Raw genomic sequence first — 23657 nt, 5'->3', positions numbered from 1 at the left:
CTTCGATTACGTATTTCTGCAAAGTTCCTTAAAAAAAAAAAAAAAAAAAAAAAAAGATTTCAGAAAATTGTAAGGTAGCAAATTCGGGGGTGGGGCACCTTTTTGTAAGATATGTCATATTATCATATACTCACACAAACGCACATTTCTATATTGGGAAAAAATTGCTCTGTTATTGCCTGTCCTTCGCCGCTCCCTTTCAATTATTAAAGAAGTCAGGAGCCTGTAAGCGGTCAGTTGACCTTTCTGAAAGAACAACCAAACTCCTTTCATATCAGGTGAACGACCTAATAGAAAAGTAGGATGCAATTTGAATAATAGTTCTGAATGTATTGTCTGAAAATAAGATGTGATGGTGATGGCTAGATAATGGCTTTTGATAATATTTTAGATCAGTTTTCATCTCCCGTGTTGCGACTTTCCTAAAATAACAGGATTAAAAATTTAACGGAAGCATATATAATTTACAATTAACTCTTAATTTTTAGTAATATATATGTCTTCTACTGTAGCCCTAGGCTGCCCAAAGCTTTGCGAGTGGATTTGATAGAGGGAAACTGAAAGAAGCCCGTCGTGGGGCTGTGGGTGTCTTTGTGTCGATGTTTGTCCCCCACCACCGCTTGACAATCGGTGTTGGTGTGTTTCCGTCCCCGTAATCTAACAGTTTGGCAAAACTGATCGACAGAATAAGTATCAGACTTTAAAAATGTACTTCTTGTGTCGATTCGTTCGATTAAAATTCTTCAAGGCGGAGCACCAGTTTAGCCGTTATCTTATAACTGAAACAAGTGAAAGAAAAAGCTATGTATGTACGTACGTTTAATTGTATCCTAACCTTAATTTTATTAAAAGGGGTGGGTCACGTAGGATGCTATTTGGTACTTGGGGTGTCTGTTTAATTGGGGCTGGTTGTTTGATGTCAAACTTCTAACCGATTTTATTTGCCCAACACAAACTTGTTATATTTTCAAACACTTCAGTATACGAAGGTAGTGTTTAACCCACGGCCAGTACTGACCAAAGCCATTCCAGTCTCGTGGTAGTTAGATATTTTTGTAGTCATCACTTCATTGTCTAACTTTTTTTTTGTTTTGTTTTAAGGCTGGCGGATGTGATATGAAGATTTGTCTACTATTTCTAGCAGGTCAAACGACCACGCAACGACACCCTCGTTTGTGTGTCTTATGTTTGTTGTTGCTGTTGTTTACTCTTATCGGTTAAACTTACGAGCAGAGATAACCCAGTCGTGATCATCCCATTTACATGTGTCTCTTTATTTTTTCTAACGGCGGTAGAGTATGATTTGAGTTAGATATGGTTGCTATTTCCAGCCGCTCAAATGACCACATAGTAGCTCCTCCTTTTAGCTTGTAAGGTCTACCCCAGGTGAAGCCTGTTATAATAGACATTCCAGCCTTGACTGTACCGTAAGACAACCAATGTGGACCCCATCCGTTCTCTTAAAGTACGTTAGGTGTGCTTTGAAGAAAACCTGGTTGCTATGTCTAGCAGATCGAATGACCGCGTAAAGGTACTCATATTGGCCAGTAAATGTTTCATTGTGTGTACTTAAAATCGGTTGGCATGTGTGTGTGTGTGTGTGTGTACGTACTTATATCTGTTGGCTTGCCTGTGTTGCAAAAAATTAGTGAACTGCTTAACTTAGATGCAGAAAACACCTGCTCCTAGTCTGTGTTGAAGTGCCCCTCGCCTTGTCTGACTTAAACAATTGCACTTCTTATATTACCAGTGCTCGTGTGCGTCTGTCCTGTGTACACACGATCAGTAACACGATGCTATCGTTATCATTGTTGTGATAATCATTTTCGTCATTGTCACATTTTCTATTGCTCATTGCAACTTTTCAAGCTTTCTTGTCTTTCGTCTATGAGTGTGTGCATATATGTATAATGTATACGTAATGTGAGTTGTCTGTGGGTGTATAGACGTTAGCTAATTTTATATTTTGACGATTTATTATCTCTTTTTAATAAATGTAAACATAATAATATTCCTCTACACTGCCTTAAGTATTTTCCGATTCGTTTCGGCCATTCCCGGTGGCCAAATTATCTTTACACATTCGTCATTGTTTCTTAGTTTCATCTTCGTTAACTATCCAAATTGAAAATTGTTATTTGCGGTATCGTTATATTGATAGCAACATATATAAATTTAAAGCACATACATGTATATACAAACTATGTACCGTATTGCGAACAGAAAACACGACTGTTTTCTCTGTTATCTTTTTATCAAGTTTTCATTTTCTTATTTTCATCCGAATTTCTGGCATTTTATTCAAAACAGATTCCTGAAATGCATTTATCGACGTTTATTATGTCGTCTGCACGACGAGTTCAAATCCCAGATCCCGGTGCCCCTTCATCCTGCAGATGAGACGGTAAACATCTAGAAATGTTAATGATAGAATTAAAAACTTTATAACTTAACCAATCAAACTGCTAGAAACGTCTACAGTATAAAATATTTTTTTCTACTCTAGGTACAAGGCCCGAAATTTTATGGGGAGGGGGCCAGTCGATTAGATCGACCCCAGTATGCAACATAATTTGCTGAGATAGGTTTTTCTACAGCCAGATGCCATTCCTGTTGTCAACTTCCATTTGTTTTCAAGTCAGGTAATGTCTCCTTATGGTCAGACATATTTTTGCAGTATATTAGAAACAAAGGACTCTGCTTGTATGGCAGTGACACTCATTTACAACTATTATATGATGTCAAGGCAGCGAAACAGTAACACACATACTCACACACACTTACTTGTGTGTGTGTGTGTGTGTGTGTGCAGGTGTGGCTGTGGTAAGAAGCTTGCTTCCCATCCACATGCTTCTGGGTTCAGTCCCACTGCGTGGCACCTTGGGTAAGTGTCTTGTATAATAGCCTCAGGCTGACCAAAGCCTTGTGACAGAAACTGAAAGAAGCCTGTCATATATACATATGTATGTGTGTGTGTGTGTGTGTATGAAGTACTAAGGTCAATTCATTCAACTGAAAATTCAAGGCAGTGCCCCAGCATAGCCACTGTCAAATGACTGAAACAAGTAAAAGATAAAAAAAAGAAGATAAAAGATATATAATGGCACAGGAGTGGCTGTGTGGTAAGTAGCTTGCTTACCAACCACATGGTTCTGGGTTCAGTCACACTGCGTGACACCTTGGGCAAGTGTCTTCTACTATAGCCTAGGGCCGACCAAAGCCTTGTGAGTGGATTTGGTAGACGGAAACTGAAAGAAGCCTGTTTCTAAGACCTTTGGAAATGTGCTGTGCGTGAGAAGACCCGGCAAGCCAAGTGAGATCGTTGCCAGTGCCCCTGGACTGGCTCTTGTGCGGGTGGCACATAAGATGTACCATCCTGAGCGTGACCATTGCCAGTACCGCCTGACTGGCCTTGTAGGGTTTTCGAGCGAGATCGTTGCCAGTGCCCCTGGACTGGCTCTTGTGCGGGTGGCACATAAAAGACACCATTTCGAGCGTGGCCGTTTTCGTGCGGGTGACACGTAAAAGCACCCACTACACTCTCTGAGTGGTTGGCGTTAGGAAGGGCATCCAGCTGTAGAAACTCTGCCAAATTAGATTGGAGCCTGGTGTAGCCATCCGGTTGCACCAGTCCTCAGTCAAATCGTCCAACCCATGCTAGCATGGAAAGCGGACGTTAAACGAAGATGATGATGATGATATATATATGTATGTATGTGTGTGTATATGTTCGTGTGTCTGTGTTTGTCCCCTCAACATCGCTTGACAACCGATGGTGGTGTGTTTACGTCCCCGTAACTTAGCGGTTCGGCAAAAGAGACCGATAGAATAAGTACTAGGCATCCAAAGAATAAGTCCTGGGGTCGATTTGCTCAACTAAAGGTGGTGCTCCAGCATGGCCACAGTCAAATGACACCAGTAAAAGAGTAAAGAGTAATGGACTTCTTTCAGGTTATGTCTCCCAAATCCATTCAAGGCTTTCATTAGCCTAGAACTATAGTTGGAGACACTTCTGCAAGGTGCCATGCAGTATGCAGTTGGACTGAACTCAGAACCATGTGGTTGGGAAGCAAACATCTTACCTCACAGCCACACCTGCACCTATGTATATACACACATATATATAACATGTTTTTGTGTTATTTCCAATGAGATTGCAAGAGTGAAACTAATGAAATAACACTTGTGACAGTTGTCACTCCTTTTGTTCCATTTTCAAACAACTCTGGAATATCTGTGTCTTTGGTTTTGTCCGCCATTCTCTTCCTTCTCTATATCAGTGATCTTGCCATCTCATCCACCAAGGCCCACTTTTATGTAGATGATACAATCATTCATTCATCCCTCACCTTCTCCAGCTACACATCATTCATGTGCAACATAGACACCTTATGCCAAACCTGCACTGGTTTCAGCAATGGAGACTTCAAAACCAACCACTTGTGAGGCTGCAACCATCTTTCCTCTTTAATGGGAAAAATCCCTCAAGTATTATTCATATCAAAATTTCATCACACCTTCTCTCTAAAACGTGGGCAGCCCTTAACTAAAATCCTCAGAGTTGCTCTAAATGCGAGCTTTTACTATCGTTGAGGATCTCTCCTGGCAGAAACATGTCCTTAACAAAGCTAGGACTGCATCCCTAAAGCTGGCCCATCTTTACAGGGCCAGAAAATATTTGGCTCTCAACAATTGCTGATACTCTACAAAACTGAAAGGAGGCAAGGTCCACAGTGGGGTATTACTCTATCTCTGAGACGGTGATACTGTTACACATCCAGACATTCTGGATTGTATCCAGAAAAGGGCCACTTGATTGATTGGCATAAAATCACTCACAGCACATACTCCAGCCTCAGGCTGACTTTTTTTGTCCCCCTGTCTTTTCTGTCATTTCTTTAATGGCCTTTGTTTTTCAGAATTATTTGCTCTTATATCTCCTCCACTCAAAAGTCTCGGTCATTGCTTCCGTGAGGCCCAACACTCAAAAGGAACTCAGCCACTTTGCCTCTGTGAGGGTCAACATTCGAAAGGAAATCATTTTGCCTTCCCGAGGCCCAACACTCAAAAGGAACTCAGCCACTTTGCCTCTGTGAGGGTCAACATTCGAAAGGAAATCATTTTGCCTTCCCGAGGCCCAACAATCAAAAGGAACTCAGCCACTTTGCCTCTGTGAGGCCCAACATTCAAAAGATGTTTTTTATGTCACCAGCATGGGTGCACTTGGCTTGATGGATGCTCTCAAGCACAGCACATCGCCAAAGGTCTTGGTCACCAGTCATTGCCTCTGTGAGACTCAAAGTTTGAAGATTATTCTTCACCACCTCGTCCCATGTCTTCCTGGCTCTACCTCTACCATAGATACCTGCCACAGTTAGAGATCGGCACTTCCTTACACAGCTGTCCTCATCCATACACATCATATGACCATACCAGTACAGTCGTCTATCTTGCACACCACATCTGATTCCTCTTATGCCTAACTTTTCTCTCAAGATGCTTACACTCTGTTGAACATGCACACTGACATTGCACATCCAGCGAAGTATACTGGCTTCATTTCTTTCAAGCCTATGCATGTCCTTGGCTGTCGTAGCCCATGCTTTACTGCCATGCAGCATAGCTGTTCACACACAGGCATCAAGCAATCTGCTTTTCACTCTGAAAGAGATGCCCTTTGTTGTCAGCAGTGGTAGGAGCTCTCTGAACTTTGTCCATCCTAATCTTATTCTCACAGCTACGCTCTTGGAGCATCCACCTCCACTACTAATTTGGTCACCTTGATAACAGAAGGTATCTACTACCTCTAGCTTGCCTCCCTGACACTCGATGGAGTCTATTTTCAGCATTTATTGGACCTGTGCATCTTCCACACACAAAAGCTAGTTTCCCTGTTAACCTTCACTGATAATCAGTTTACAGATATTGAGGAAACTTTTCAGCATTATTTTATTTTAACCCCAAAATATGCTTTGTGGTGATTTTTGTTGCGGAAAATAAAATAAGCATTTTGGGTTGTCCAATTTCAGATTCACTGCAACTTGCTACTTGCTACCATATTAGAATATTACAAATCTTTCTATTGAACAGCAATTGGTGAGAGCAGTGGTGGTAAAGCAGAAGCTTTCCCATGGCTTTGAAGTATCTCTTACATTGGCGTAATTAAGTGGTGTAGATAGAAAATGATATTGAAACATTTAACCTCCTCCTCCTCCTTCTCCTCTTATTCATTTAGTAGTGTACTTTGTACTGCTTCCAGCATGATAACGAGTTACAATGAACCAGAATTCAGAGTATAGTAAGATGGCCGGTAATTATTTTTTCCTACAACAAAAACTATCCAGAAATATTCGCCTGTCGTATGATTTAGTTTGAAAATGGTTTTGTGTTTATTTTTCATTAAAATTTTGATATCAACTGAGGTGAAAATAAACCATTGCTATACAAAAATAGCTTATTGTACATCAATATAGACTGTTGAGTAATATAAATTGTAAAGGAACCACACCCCCTCAGAGGATGAGGTCACCTATGGACTTCTCTTTAGTATTACACCTCTGTTACACTGGATTTATTTCATTGAACATTGACTTCTTCTTAGTCATGAAAGTTAATACTTGTTTTTAAACTTGACGACTATTGTGTATGTGTATATGTGTGGGTGTGCGTGTGTGCATAGATTAATCCACTCATAGCATAATAAACGCTTCATTTGATCAGACTGATTTAATCTATTATTAAACTTATCATCCATCTCTGGACTTATTAATCACTGCTTATGGTCAGGCAGATGTTTTCATCTTGGTTAATATAGTCACAATGTTTCGGCCATTTTCAGGTTTTTCTCATATTCAGTTAATGTTCCAAGAATTTGGAACCAAACTGTTCATTAAATGTCCAAAGATATTCTCCTTATTGGTTAGTCTACAACTTGTGATGCCTATACTTTGTTATACATTAAAAAGTGGATGTAGGCATAAGTGTAGTACTTTGGGGAGTGGTAATAAGTTCAATCCGCAAAGCAGTCAAGATACACACACACACATGCACATATGTAAAAGACCCTCTTTGGTCATGAGACTGACCATGGGATTGCACTGAGAAAGTTACCCTCTGAGGCATAAGTCCAGGTAAGGTTGTTTATAGAAGACCAGCAGTTACCCATACTCCCCTCTTCATGCCACTGACATTATCCAAGGGAAAGGCAAAGGCTGATACAGCTTGGCACCAGTGACATCGCATCTCATTTCTACAGCTGAGTGAACTGGAGCAATGTGAAATAAAGTGTCTTGCTAAAGAACACAACACAGCCTTGTCTGGGAATCAAACTCACTATCTCATGATTGTGAGCCCAACACTCTAACCATTGAGCCATACGCCTTCGCATATATATATATATATCATCCAACTGTCTGGATGTTTTGTTGTCACTTGTCGCATTCTTGTCCCATTTAAAAATTCTTTTTTATATACATATAGTGGCATATATACACTTTGGTCTCTTATATGTAAGTACACACACACACACACACACATAAATTTTGTATAACTCTCTTATTCTTTCACTCTCTCTTTCTTTCAGCCCCTTCACACTTATTTCGTTCTTTCCACCCTTCTTTCTTTCACTCCCCCTCTCTCACATTTCCTGGCCTTCCCTTCATTCTCACCTTCCCTCCTCTTTCACTTCACTCTGTCTCTTTTTTTTTTTCTCGTCCCTCCCTAATTCTTCTATCCCTCTACCTCTCTCCTCTCCTTCCACATGACCGGTGTTCGACCAAGCCTGACCTTTCTTTCTTGGTTGTACTACCATTCATGCAACATCTATATTCCTTCCCATGCCTGTCATCTCTTATGTCCCTGCTGTAAGGCTTCACTTCCACACACGCCAGCTTAATTTTATTCGTCCTTAGTCGAAAGACACCTGTTGTTAATGTCTTGTTGTTTACATTTGTATTTGTGTACCATTTCTCCATTTTTGTCCGCCCTTGTTTTCATATACATTTGCTGCTTCTTTCCAAGGAATCTAGTGCTCTTAGCTTAGATTTTCCTTGGGGCTAGCCAGATTGGAGCGGTCTCGAGTATAACCAGCCGAAACTGCAAAGATAATCTGGAACTCAACTGACGAATGAAAACTCCAAATGACCCGTCCTTTTTTCATGTCCTTTTTTGTATCATCTAACTGTCTGGATGTTTTGTTGTCGCCTGTCACGTTCTTGCCCCATTTTTTGTATTCTTTATATATATATATGTGTGTGTGTATATGTATGTATGTATGTATGTACGCACGTGTGCTCCTCCTGTTAATAATCGTCACTTGTTTCCAAGTAAGGTAATATTTCCTTGTGACTAGACTTGTTTTTCATGGCAGATTGGAAATAAAGGACTCTGTTTGCATTATGGTGACACTTGTATATGACTATCATGTGATATCAAGGCAAAGAGACAGTAACATACATACACACATACATGATGGTCTTCTTTCTGTCTTCCAAATCCACTTAGAAAGCTTTGATCAGCCTGGGGATATATTAGAAGACACTTGTTCATGCAGTGTCGATGTAGTGTTCACACTTGTCCAATGGGACTGAACCTAAAACCATGTGGTTGGGAAGCCAAAATTCTTGCTACACAGCCATGCCTGCACCAGCAAGTCGTACCTACACCTATCATCATTGTTTAATGTCCTCTTTCCATGGTGGCATGGGTTGGACACTTTGACACAGAGCTGGCTAGCAGGGAGCTGTCTAAACTCCAACTGTCTGTTGTGGCATGGTTTCTACAGCTGGATGCCCCTCCTAACACCAACCACTAAAACAGAGTGTGCTGGGTGCTGTGCTTTTTATGTGCCACTGGCACACGTGCATGAATGCAGCACTGGCATGGGTGCCTTTTTCTAAGTGGCACCAGCACCTGAAAGACAAGTCTGTATGTGTAAAAAACAGTAGGTGTGGCTGTGTGGTCTGTAGTTGGCTTCCCAACCACATGGTTCTGGGTTCAGTTCCGCTGCATGGCACCTTGAGCAAGTGTCTTCTACAATAGCCTTGGGTGGGCAAAGCTTTGGAAGTGAAATTGCTTAATAGAAACTGTGTGGAATTAGCGAGCTGGCAGAAACGTTAGCACGCCGGGTGAATGCTTAGTATTTCGTCTGCCACTACGTTCTGAGTTCAAATTCTGCCGAGGTCAACTTTGCCTTTCATCCTTTCAGGGTTGATTAAATAAGTACTAGTTACGCACTGGGGTCGATATAATCGACTTAATCCATTTGTCTGTCCTTGTTTGTCCCCTCTGTGTGTAGCCCCTTGTGGGCAGTAAGGAAATAAGGAAACTGTGTGGAAGCCCTTTATTTGTGTGTGTTGAATATTTACACTTAGTGACTTTGCACAATGCTCTTTGTACTAAACGGTGATATCTGGTTTGCATACTTTGTAAACAGTGTTTTGTGGTTCTGCACTTTGATGACGAGTGGAATAAAAAAAATATTCCTTGAAAAATTGGTCAGTCTGGTGATATGAAAGGTATCCACCTCAATAAGTCTAACCCATGCCAGCATAGAACAACATATGTAAAACAAATGAATTAATGAATATATGCAATGTATTGAAGGGAATTTAGCTGCTATTTCTAGCAGGTAGAGTCACCCACATAAAGGCACACTTGTTGGTTCATCACAAAATGTATGAGAGAGGTCTTTTGAGTCAAATGTAGGTTAGCTTGATTTCTTCTATTTACTCCAACCTCATATCTATGGAACAGTGAAAGTGCAGAGAAGTTACTCATGCTTGAAACATTGCCAAAATGTACAAGACCCACTGAACTAACACGCCCACACACATTTAGACAATTTTGTTTGTCTTGCCTGTATGTATACATTTGTAGACACACACACACACTATTTTACTCACACACACACTATTTTACCCTCCACACACTATTTTACACACACATACACACACACACACACACAGACATGTGTAAAATAGCATTAACAAGCTCGTTATTTAATTTACATTATACATGTAATTGAGTTTTTACAAATAAAGCAGGCATCATTATTTTATTTCTATAAAGAAAGAAAGGAGAATGTATTTAATTTGGGTTTAGTTTCACAAAATATTTTTCTTTTTTTTCTATGGCCATTTGTAAATGAGAAAAAAAACTAATTGTGAGATGAAAAAGCCAGCAAGTCACAACTATGTTTGTTATTGTTTGTCTATATTTGTATAACAGCGCTCCTTTAGTTGTATTGTAAGAACCGAAGGAGTGTTACTAGAGGATAGCTGAATATCAACCAATAAAAGATGAGCCAATTAGATAAAACCACATACTTCTCATTCCTGGAAGCCAGATTGTCCTAACTTTATCTTATTTGTTGTTGTCATCTTCAGTTAACACTCTAAACCCAGTTGTTTGAGATTTGTTCTGGATGCCTGAATTGGAGAGGCTGAAAGAAAGGACTAAAACAGCGCATTTGAGTCTGTTTGACACATGCTCACAGACTAATAGGCGTGTGTGTGTATGTTGAAATGGATGAAGCTGTGGTCAAGTGGTTATAAAGTTTATTTCAAAATCACGAAGTACCTGGTTCATTCCCACTGTGTGTACTATTATTCTAATATCTTTTACCATGGGGCTCTTACTGAAATGCTGCTTCTGTTAATTCCATCATGACTGTGTGGTAAGAAGCTTGCTTCCCAGCCACATGGTTTCAGGTTCAGTCCCACTGCGTGACACCTTGGGCAAGTGGCTGGATTTGGTAGACGGAAACTGAAAAAAGCCTGTCATATATATATATATATGTGTGTGTGTGTATATATATATATATATGCCACTACATATATATACACACACACACACATACACTGTTGTGGTGGACACCCCCAAGTGAGAAGTGGGCTGTTCCACTACTGATAAATAGTGGACAAGCACAACAAGCAGTGTCAGTCGGCGAGGTATGATGTTCAGGCCAGTCACGCAGACAATGAAATACATCATCATAATGCAGGGCATTACATATCATATACGCATGTATATATTTTTATGGGTGTGTCTTTGTGTCTGTGTTTGTCCCCACCACCCATCCCTTGACAACTGATGTTAGTGTGTTTACATCCCCGTAACTTAGCAGTTCAGCAAAAAAGACCAATAAAACGAGTACTAGGCTTACAAAGAATAAGTCCCGGGGTCAATTTCTTTTACTAAAACCTTTTAAGACAGTACTCTAGCATGGCCACAGTCGATTGACTGAAACATATAAAGGAAAAGAATAAAAGAAAAGAATCTGTTTAGGCAGAATTTCCATTATCATCATCAGCAGCAACAGCAACAAGCTAATGAGGGTTAGGGTTAGGGTTAGGGTTAGTTGACCTGCTAGAAATAGTTGTTTATCTCCCTCAGATAACACCTGACCACTTAGATAATAAAAATTTTATCTTGTTACTTCAATCATAATTCAATTCAATCAGGGCTGACCTAGGCCTTAATAGCTACAACAACCTCCACAGCAAAGTGATTTTGTGAGCAACAATACAAGTGAGAAGCTTTTACAATGTTCTTGCTGTTCTTGTTGCTGAGTAACCAAGGACAGCTTTAATCTGGCAGATCTATGATATGTGAGTGGCTGACCAAATGAATAGGTGTGGCCCACACATCTCCTCTTCTCTCTTCCTCTCCCTTGTCTCTTTTTTCTCATCCACACAAATTGCTCACAAGAGGAGCCTCTGACATCAACTATTGTGAAGTATTTTAGAAGAGGTTTAATACTTAACACACACACACACACACACACACACACTCTGGTGTCAATGAGAAGGTGAAATTAGATCCCTGCCTGCTACAGTTGCAACTCTACACAAATACATTAGCTGCATGTTTGGATTGAAGCAGCTTGCTGCTGAGACTTCTGATGAGCAAATATGTAATTTTTAGCTTCTTACCTCAAATAATGTCAGGTTTCCTGTACGATGCACATGGTTGAGATGTATGGAATCTCTTGATTTTTTTCTCACTATGAACTGCTATGTGGACTCCCTATTTGCTAGAAATAGCAGCCAAATTCCCCTCAAATTACATTTACCAGCTAAAACAAAAAACAAAAAAAGATTGGACAATGTAGTTCCTGATATATAAAGATGGGATGGTCACATTCAAAATATTTGCTTGATCTCCTGGAACAATGACAACAATATTATTACTACACCACACAGTATTACACTACACACAGGATAATGTTCTATTTGGTGTACTGTAGCTGAATAAAAACTGGGATGGTCATGGCTGGAATGTCTTTGATTATTGGTCTGCATGATGATGATGATGTGTTTGTGTGAGATGTGCAGATATATGTGAAAATGTAAAACAACATGAAATGTGTAAAAGTTAACGTTTAGCTGTGATATTGTGATATTAAATCTCCTTTGCCCCTGGATAGATTGTCAGTTTATTTGAGGTGACTTTCCCAGAGATCTACAACCTGTTTCTGATAGCTGGTGTATAGAATAATTGTACTGCCCAAATAATCCTGGATTATTTGTTGGTAAGCAAACACCACATCCATTTGGCTCTAATTCTACTGTGTGTGTAGGGGATGGATCTACAAAAGTACATTTTTTTGGTAAAATAGAAGGTAAAAGGAAGGCAGCCAAAGAGAAGAGCAAGATAGGTGGAAAATATTAGTGAATAACATTCAAGATTCAACAGAACTGCTATTGGAATGGTTTGAAATTGTATATATTGTTAAGTGTGTGTGTGTGTGTGTGTGTGTGTGTGTGTGTGAAAATCTGAAGTGCAGTTGGTTTCTGATTGCATTGAAAATTAGGTTCAGTGCTATACAATAGTTTATCCACTCAAAACAAATTCGCACACAGAAACATCTTGGACTCATGGAACATTTGCATGGAATTTACTGAGTTTAGGAAGCAGTCTTACTCAGTCACCAAAGTGACTTCCACCATATACAGTATCTCACAGAAATATGTACAAGGCGGCAAGTTGGCAGAAACGTTAGCACGCCGGGCGAAATGCTTAGCGGTATTTCGTCTGCCGTTACGTTCTGAGTTCAAATTCCGCCGAGGTCGACTTTGCCTTTCATCCTTTCGGAGTCGATAAATTAAGTGTCAGTTGCGCACTGGGGTCGATGTAATCGACTTAATCCCTTTGTCAGTCCTTGTTTGTCCCCCTCAGTGTTTAGCCCCTTGTGGGCAATAAAGAAATAAGAAATATGTACCCTTCTAAAAAATTTCAGTGAAATTGTCATTACTCTGACAACATCAAAGGAAATGAAACGAAAGTAATACTGAATGAAATATATTATGCACACAAAGTTATACTGAATGAAATATATTATGCACACAAATATTATACAAATTTGGAACACCAAACAATAAACATGATTATTCCAAAACTCCTTTCCCTTACATAGGTTTTGGCAAAAGAAAGAGGACTTGATTTATGCCTGGTAGTGAGGAGAGGCTTCCTACGAGGAACGCATCCATGAAGACAACACTGGTTCAAACTTCAGCAAACTGTTTGGGTGGATACACTCTTTCCACTAACAGAAGACACACCTTGGGCCAAAGATGAAGCGGTATGATGCCTGTCATCCATCATGCAACGTTGGATATGGCGAATATCACACGCAGTTAAAATAGAAAGACAACCTGGAAGATGTTTATTGCTTAGCCGTCCAGTAGCTTTGTACTTCTGAATTACTTTGACAACCGTGTTAACTTGTATACTAAACCAGGTATGAACGAAATATTAATTTTCAAAGTTACAAAAATATGTACACCATGAAGGAAATTTGCTATATTCAATATTTTATCCACTTTTTTTTACTAAATTCAGATGTTGCTGATAATTTCAATTCTAATAAATTATTTCTCCTGGCATTTTTGCATTGGTCATTGCTATTGCATCTGCAGGAATTCTGATTTGTGTACCGTGGTGAAAATCTTCTTCATTGTGATTAAAGTGGCACCAAAAGGAAAAGAAGTGTCTGAAGATTTGAAGAAAATTATTTTTAATTTGTACAAGGAATTATAAGCGCAGGTGTCTGTGTATGGTAAGAAGCGTGCTTCCTTACCACATGGTTCTGGGTTCAGTCCCACTGTGTGGCACCTTGGACAAGTGTTTTCTAATATAGCCTTGGGCTATATTAGTAAATTTGGAAGACAGGAACTGAAAAAAGCCCATTGTGTGTGTGTATATATATATATATATATATATATATATGTGTGTATGTATGTATGTATTTATGTGTGTGTTTCTTTGTGTCTGTGTTTGTTTCCCTATTGTCACTTGACCACCGATGTTGGTGTGCTCATGTCCCTGTAACTTGACCGATAGAATAAATACCAAGCTTACAAAGTCCTGGGGTTAATTGCTTCAGCTAAAAGGTGGTGCTCCAGTATGGCCACAGTCAAATGACTGAAACAAATAAAACAATAAAAGAAAAGAATGGTTTAGTATACAAGTTAACACGGTTGTCAAAGTAATTCAGAAGTACAAAGCTACTGGACGGCTAAGCAATAAACATCTTCCAGGTTGTCTTTCTATTTTAACTGCGTGTGATATTCGCCATATCCGACGTTGCATGATGGATGACAGGCATCATACCGCTTCATCTTTGGCCCAAGGTGTGTCTTCTGTTAGTGGAAAGAGTGTATCCACCCAAACAGTTTGCTGAAGTTTGAACCAGTGTTGTCTTCATGGATGCGTTCCTCGTAGGAAGCCTCTCCTCACTACCAGGCATAAATCAAGTCCTCTTTCTTTTGCCAAAACCTATGTAAGGGGAAGGAGTTTTGGAATAAAATTCTTTTTTCTGATGAGACTAAAATTAATTTGTTTGGGTTAGATGGTATTAAACAAGTATGGTGATGATCAGGTAAAGATAATAGCGACAAATGCACTATGCCTTCCATGAAACATGGCGGCAGAAGTGTTATGCTTTGAGTGCGGCTGGTGTGTGAGGATTCACATTTATTGAGAGAACACTGGATTCAAGGCTTTATTGTGACATATTGCAGAAAACAATATTGAAAAGCATCAAGGAACTAGGAAGACATTCCATGTTCCAACATGATAATGACCTTAAAAACTCTTCAAAGATGGCGACTAAGTTTTTATCAGATTAAAAGATAAAGATATTACCTTGGTCTACCATGTCATCTGATTTAAACCCAGTAAAACATTTGTGAGGTGTTTTTGAAAAGGAAGGTTGAGGAGAAAAAACCCCCACAATGCAACACGCTTGAAAGACATCATTCAGGATGAATGGAGGTCGATTCCATCACTTATATTCAGAAATTTAGTCGACTCTATGCCCAGAAGACTTAATACAGTCATTGAAAGCAAAAGTGGTCACACCAAATATTGAATATAGCAAATAATTCTTTAGGGTGTACATATTTTTGTATGGTTTGAAGATTAATATTTCATTCATATCTTTAAAAATGTTTATTGTTTTGTGTTCCAAATTTGTATAATATTTGCATGTATGATATAGTTTATTCAGTATAAATTTTGTTTGATTTACTTTGATATCATCAGAGTAATGGCAATTTTACTGAAATTTTTTAGGGGTGTATATACTTCTGTGGGATACTGTATATTTTCATGTGTGTGGTTTAGTGGTTAGGGTATTCAGCTCACGATCATAAGGTTGTGAGTTTGAAAACTGGTGGCACATTGTGTCTTTGAGCAAGTCACTTTAGTCTGTGTTGTTCCCATTCATTCAGCTGGCAAAAAATTAATAGTATCTGTAATTCAAAGGGCCAGCCTTGTCAAATTCTGTGTCACACTGAATCTCCCTGAGAACTATGTTAAGGGTTTGCATGTCTGTAGAGTGCTCAGCCAACTTGCTTATTAATTTCATGAGCAGGTTGTTCTGTTGATCAGATCAACTGGAACCCTTGTCGTCGTAACAGACAGTGCTATTTTCATGTGGATGTAGTCTGATGATGATGATGATTTTTGATTTCAAGTTGGCCTTCAACCATTCCCCATCTCTTAAAACAAGACTTAATCACATTTTATTGGAAGTTGGTCTGAGTTGACTGTCTAAAAAATCTCGGTGAATTGTGTCTTTGAGATTTATTGACATTTAAACTAAATCTCCTCTTCAAACCTGATTAGTGTTCTTGAGTCATTTGCTGTAAGAGCTTAATTATATAAATCTTCTGCCACTAATGAAAGAACTCAACTTTTTTTTCCTATCAAAGCAGCCACTTTATATAAATCTGTAGAAAAGCCAATAAATAGAACCAGTGCCAGACATCTTGCTTTTTTTTGTTGCTATAGTTACTGTAACACTCAACAATGAAGCATTATTTTATTCTACCAGGCTCTTCATTCATAAACTTCCAGGGTTTTATTGTTTTTTTTTTTTTTTTTTTATCTCATTAAATGGTCGAAGTTTTTTTTTTTCCTGATGTTAGAGAAACAATCCATGTTTTGTTTTATTGACATACAACACTTGTAGAATGTTTTATTCCTTTCTGTTTTGTATTGCATGTTGCTGCTGCTGCTGCTGCTGCTGCTGTTGTTGTTGGTGGTGGTGGTGGTGGTGGTGGTGGTGGTAGTGGTAGTGGAGGTGGTGGTGATAGTGCTTCCTTGTTGAGGACGTCACCAAGGTTTCTGAAACTGGGTGTGGGTGACATTTGCTAGAGAGTTAGATTAGCATGGAGAAAGGACTTGCAAGTTCAATTCCCATCATAAGCTAGTCTTTAAAAGCCCTTGTTTTCATAGTTGAGATAACAAGATGCAGGGAGATGTTAACCCCACAGTCTATTGTGGTCCTCTTTCAGTATGTGAGGGCTAATGGTGACCTAGTTATTTCATAGTACTTCAAGTTAAAATGCCAGTACCATGAAGGCCATAAAAATTTTTGGATATGTTTATCATATTTCTCTGAATTTTTTATTTTATTCTTACCGATTCCTCCTTCTGAAAGTGTTGGTCTGTTTTTGCTTTAGTCTCAAGAACCGTCCAGCTAAGTAAAATTGAGGCCAAGAAAGCACATCCTTTATAACCATGCCCCTGCATACAATCTGTCCGCAGATAAATCTCCCCCACATCCCCTCTTCCCAACACTTACCTCTTTATCCCACTTGCCAACCCACCTGCACACAATATGTCCTCGTCAAATCTCTTCCCAAGCCCCCATCTCTCAAGCTCTCCCTTCCTCTACCTACTCACTCCATTCCCTCCCCTTCATCCCCCTTCACTCCTTTTGCAACTTACCCACCCACCCACTTACTCTATCCAATCCATGCTCCACTTCACTATATACATCATATATCTCCCCGGAACTTGGGCGGATGCCCCCTCTCATCTTCAGCATCTTATCTCTCTCCTCTCTCTTTCTCCATTTTCCTTTTGACTGAGGTACCCCTGTATCTCCTCTGTTGCAAGACACCTGTTTTTGTCCCTTATTCGTAGTTTAACCTCTCTTCGCCTGGCACAAAGTCACCTTTCTTGATACTCCTTCTCTCTTCAGTTTAAGGGGTCTTGTCCTGCAAGTTGTTTAATGCCCTTCCTGCTGCTGGTGCTATGTAAAAAGCACCCAACACACTCTGTAAAGTGGTTGGCATTAGAAATGGTATCCAGCCATAGAAACTATACTAAAGCAGATAGCAGAACTCAACAGTCTTCTGACTTGCCAGCAAAGAAGGGAGGGGGGGCATAATATGATGAGCGATGATGATGATGATTTCCTTGTTTAGTTTAATAATCTCTATAATCTGTAATAATTCAACAATTATCTAAACTACAACATGATATTTGATAGGGTTAACTTCTCCATGTTAGAATACAGTGTGATGTCTGCATCAGCACCATATCTTGAATTTATGGATTTATGGATCACATCTGGTTTATTTGGTTGACAACTTATCACAGCTAGACTGATGCAACACAAGAATTAATACCCTACAGTGTCATTCTAAAAAATAAACAATCACATCAATGAAGTCTCAATGCTACCAGGTAATGCATGATTAATTCAAAGCCATGTGAATAAATATTACAATTTGACAGTAATGTGAATGCTAAATGGTTGATTGTCGTCAAATGCAGTAGGAGCAACATCCAGTACTCTCTCACAATAAATGTAGTTTATCACTGAGGTTACCCTTGCTTTAGCAGGTAGACCTATGGGCAAAACCATTCCAGCCATGACACATACTACTTGTTTAGGAAATGTCTAAAATGCATTATCTAACGTGTTCTCTTTTGTAAGATAAGAGTGTGACTTAGCTGCTATTTCTGACTGGATAGCTGACTATGAAAAGGTTCTTTTTTGGATCATTGTGGTTTTTTAATTGACGTGTGCTGCTTGGTGAGCCATACTGAACCCATTAATAATTTCCTTACACAGATTATATTTTATTATCTCTTACAGAAATGTATTAACTATTAAGATATAAAGAATTTTTTCAACTCTTGGAAAGACCTCTTCCCTTCCCCATAGATATTAATTAGGTTAATTAAGTTGTATTGTTGGATTTAGACATGCTCTAAACTACTGCCAATTTCTCCTCCAGTACCATCAATGTTAATTATTGAATCTCTCTCTCTCTCTCTCTGGTTAGGTAACCATGTACCTTCTCTACAGTAAGACACCTGTTTCTATCTCTCTGTCACACCTTACCCTTTCATCATCTGACACAAGATCACCTCCTCCAATTCCCCCTTCCCTCTCAAAGATTCCTTGTCTTGCAAAGTTACCTGGTGACCCTGCCAGTGCTGGTGCCACTTAAAAAGCATCCAGTCCACATTGTAAAGTGGTTGGCATTTGGAAGGGCATCCAGCTGTAAAACCCATACCAAAACTGACCTCACTTGTGTTAGTGCCATATAAAAAGCACTCAGCCCACTCTGTTGGGTCGTTGGTGTTAGGAAAGGCTTCCAGCTATAAAAACCATGCCAAAACAGACACAGTAGTATGGAGCAGGCTCTTGCCTGGCCAACTCCTGTCAAACTGTCCAACCCATGCCAGCATGGAAGGGGGACGTTAAACGATGATGATGAGGAGAACAATATTCAACAGCTGAAATTATTGCTCTATAAAATTAAGAAATATTCTTCATAGCTATTTTAGTTAACATCACAGACCAAGCGAGGTCTCATTATCAATGGCAATGCTTTATTTATGTTCCACTTCGTGAAATTTGAGTAACTTTTTTCTTTACTTCCTTACACAATCTGTTTCTTGTATTTTTAAGCTGTAGGCTTTCACTTCCTTGAGATGCTTTAAATAACCTGTTGTTATTTGAGCTGTGTGGAACTTCCAGAAATAAATTCTTCCTTTATTTTGTTTTCTTTTTTTTTGTTTTTTGTTTTTTTGTTTTTCTTGTGTAATCACTATACAGTTCTATACTAAAGCATTGGTTGTTGGTCTTATTTGTAAACTTATAACATGTTATATTCTATCCTTGGATATATCAGCCCATTACAACTGCTATTTCTTCTTGATAAACTAACACCCATTCCTCTTCACAATGTTGGATGGTGTAGGCGTTACCATAACCAATTAGATAGGTCCAAAGTATGGCTATTGCTGCTTGAAAACTAATTTCCTATCTGCATACAAGAAAGAGCTTCTATTCTAAGATTCTTGTAATAGATTCAATATTATTTGGCAGATGAAAACATATTGGATTAAATATCGTAGTCTGTAAAAATACATTCTTGTAAATTTAGATCTAATTGAAGCCATCACATAGCAACAGTTCCATTGAGTCGGTTGAAATAATTTGGTGTAGAACCACCAGCCAAATAAACTGGTGGTTCAAATATTGTTTTGTGGTCTACTATTTCATGCCTCAATCCATCTGGCTGTAAATAGGTACCATCTCACTGCTGCACTTACAGAAGTACTGTGTAATTGATTAGTGTCTTATTCTTCTTATTTTTTTTCAAAGTCCTAGTGAGAGAGGAAGGTCAGCTTCTGTGATTTAGAAGGGAGGGGGGCAATCCTCATTACCTAAAAGAAGGGTAATTCTCCCCACCCCTGCCAACTCATGGGTTGTTGTTCTAGAAGGAAGCAGTATAATAAGGAAATTAGTTTATTTTAGAGTAGATTTTTTTAACAACTTCAATCATGGATAAAAAAGTAAAACTATTTTTTAATTTTTATTTTTCATTTATACAAAAATACAGTTAAATAACACATACTGAGTCAATTTTTAAAGAATTCAATATTCAATATGCTTAATTCTTGGCATGGATAAATAAAAAATTTTGCTTACACAAGGTAAAAAAAATACCAATTTACTTACAGCTGTGAGATTTACAAGAAAGCACGGCCATCCTCTATAGCTTGTGAGCAAACACTGAGTCAGAATCACATTTAGAAATGTCCAGTGAATTGGTATCTGTGACTCAACTTAATTATAATCTATAGTTCTTTTGTAATTTATGCTGAAAAATTATCCAATTTATTGGACAAAGTGACTGAAGGAATTAAGGTACCTAAGGGCCAGCTAGTGGTGTTCAGCTGGGTGATAGAGTAACCCTTTATCATTTAAACTGGCCATATCTGGCCCAAAATTTTCTACTTGTTTTATGTTCAAACTGACCAGGTCTGGCCTCTCACACTTATCTAAATGGCATTCAATCACAATCATTGTGATTGTCATTCAATAAACAATCACATCATTGAAATCTCAAAGCTATAAAGACAATGCATGCTTAATTGAAAACAATGTGAATGAATATAAATTACATTTGGTAGAGAAATATGAACACTAAAGGGTTAAGTATAGAATTCAAGTATTGGGCTTCCACATAGTTTCCATTTTCTCAATTTCTCTCACAAAGCTTGGGTTGACCTTAGACTATGGCCAAGCACATGCTTAAGGTATTGCACAATTGAATAAAACACAGAGCTATGTGATTCCAAAGTGAACTTCTTTTTAGTATTGAGATTGAGACCTTTCTACAGTCAACAAAAGTGGAGGCGCAATGGCCCAGTGGTTAGGGCAGCGGACATGTGGTCATAGGATCGCGGTTTCGATTCCCAGACCAGGCGTTGTGAGTGTTTGTTGAGCAAAAACACCTAAAGCTCCACGAGGCTCCAGCAGGGGATGGTGGCGAACCCTGCTGTACTCTTCCACCACAACTTTCTCTCATTCTTACTTCCTGTTTCTGTTGTGCCTGTAATTCAAAGGGTCAGCCTTGTCACACTGTGTCACGCTGAATATCCCCCGAGAACTACGTTGAGGGTACACGTGTCTGTGGAGTGCTCAGCCACATTAATTTCACGAGCAGGCTGTTCTGTTGATCGGATCAACTGGAACCCTCGATGTCGTAAGCGACGGAGCGCCAACAACAGTCAACAATCTGCTCCAAAGTGGCACCCTACTTAATCCTCGAATGTTTACAGATCTCTTTTTCTGCCAACTTTTCTTATTTCTTTACTGCCCACAAGGGGCTGCACACAGAGGGGACAAACAAGGACAGACAAACAGATTAAGTCAATTATATCGACCCCCAGTGTGTAACTGGTACTTATTTGGTTGGCCCAAGGCAACAATAGAAGACACTTCCTCTGAACCCCAGAGCCATGTAGTTGGGAAACAAGTTTCTTACCACATAGCCACACCTGTGCCTATCTCTAGTTTGCTATAAACAGATTTATGTTACAGTCGCAAAAAAATCAAACATTTAAAAGAGAATCCCGCTTTGTAATACTAATTAATATGGTTGGCATTGCCGTTATATCATTATTGCTGTTTGTTATTTTTTAGCCCCAGAGCGTTGAAGAGCTAAACTTGATATTATTCCAAAACTAACTAACATCTAGGTTAGCAACTTGTTGATTTGATAATTTCTGTGTGTGTGCCATTAACACACTTACAAAGCTGAAACTGGAATGGTCTAAGTTAATCAAAGCTTAGCTTCTAGTTGACTTCGAACAGTGAACATATCTTTGGAAGTGAAGTCTTCACAACTATTGAGTATTATGAGAACATAGACTTCTGGTTTCTTTGAGGAAATATTCACTTCCAAAAGTGAAGTACAATTAGTAAAAACCAGCTAGTTTGTATTTTTAAAGTTGAGAATAGCAGCACCTTACATATCACAACAACAAAAATTTAGGTTCATGGATTCCTTTTTTTTTTTTTTATTTAAAATTTAAAATTGATAAAATTAAGACGTTCTCTGGAAGTGGATAATTAAACTTCTGTGATTGAAATTTAATTAAAATAAAAAATGAAATTTCGTTTTTGTATTTGGTTTGCAAGATTCTTGGTATGGACTTTCATGTCAGCACAACTTTTATTTTTGATATTTGTTCATAATTTTTTCTGCATGGAAAATTTCGTATACACACTTGTGTTTCCATTCTCTCTCACACTCATGTTCCAACTCTCTTTCATACTCAAGTAAGTCTCTCCCATATCTTGTTCTTTGCTGTAATGCAAAATAGAATGTAATGGTCATCACAGTTGAAATGTTGTCGAGATGAAGCAACTGCCCATTGGCTACCAAACCAACAAAATGGAATTCTAAATATTAATTAGCATTCACAGAATTTATTGATTCAAATAAAGAAATAGCTAAAGTATGTAGCCTAGTGGTTAGGATTGTTGGTTCAATTCCCAGGCTCAGTATTTTTGAGCAAAATAATTCATTTTATGTTGCTTCATTTCTCTTAACTGAAAAGGAGTCACAGCAAAAGTTGGGGTTTGATCCTGAGGCCGATTAGCATTCCATTCTGAAGAGGGGCTAGTTTCAACCACTTGGTTACTTTAGAAACGGGAAATAGACCTGGGCCTAATGAACCTGTGAACTGAAGAAACACTTACACTGACTTAAATGTTTGTGTATGTGTGTGTGTTCCTTAAGTGGCTGACTCAAACATGTTGGATAAAGTTGGCATGACTCTTGAAGCCACAAAATAATCAAACAAGCAATTACTTGTGACACTTCCAAGTAAGAATTGAAACACTTCAAGACATAGAACTACTCTAAGATTAATACAATCTTGGAAATGGAGATACTGAATGTTAGTCAATTACATATAATGTACCAAGGGGCCAACTATGTCTGGGGTTAAATTCCCACTCAATTTGGTTTCGTGACATTTTCTCTGTTCTTAGAATGTTTTTTTGTTTTTATTTTTTTAACCCTTTAGCATTCAAACCGGCCATATCCGGCCAAAATATTCTACCTGTTTTATCTTCAAAACAGCCAGATCTGGTCTCTCACACCTATCCTACAACGTCATTTTAAAAATAAACAGTCACATCATCAAAATCTCGAAACTATGTGATAGTGCATGATGAATTCAAAATAATGTAAATCAATAAACATTACATTTGTTAGATTAATCTGAATGCTAAAGGGTTAAATATATTTTTCATTCAGTTGTACAAAAACAGTACTGCTGCATGACCTTGAGTGTAACAGATAAAAATGGCTAAAAATTAATCCTTAACAAAATTTACTTCTATAAATGTCATTATTTTTCAGAAACCACATTTCCAACTCTTCCTCGAACCCAGCGTGGCATGCCTATAGTTTTAGGTGCTGACCCCAAAGGAAAATATTTTCTCTACACCAATGGACACAATGTTGTCATCCGAGACATCGAAGTAAGTCTGTTTTAAATACAATATTTCATATTATGTTTCATCTAAATGTCCCATTTCCTTC

The 23657-nt window shown here is 38.6% G+C and overlaps 1 protein-coding gene across 2 annotated transcripts in view; it reads left to right on the top strand.

Moving 5' to 3' along the window:
- Positions 1-23657, top strand: part of LOC106872176 (actin-interacting protein 1) — a 51619-nt gene that overhangs the window by 769 nt on the left and 27193 nt on the right. For both annotated transcript variants that reach the window (XM_089339830.1, XM_052975649.2), the window contains exon 2: positions 23475-23596. In XM_089339830.1, coding sequence (XP_089195956.1) covers positions 23475-23596 — 122 coding nt within the window. The remainder of the gene's footprint in view (positions 1-23474; positions 23597-23657) is intronic.

Source organism: Octopus bimaculoides, chromosome 22 (genome assembly GCF_046866305.1).
Source record: "Octopus bimaculoides isolate indiv1 chromosome 22, ASM4686630v1, whole genome shotgun sequence".
NCBI lineage: Eukaryota > Metazoa > Mollusca > Cephalopoda > Octopoda > Octopodidae > Octopus > Octopus bimaculoides.
This window is presented reverse-complemented; position numbering and strand designations above follow the sequence as displayed.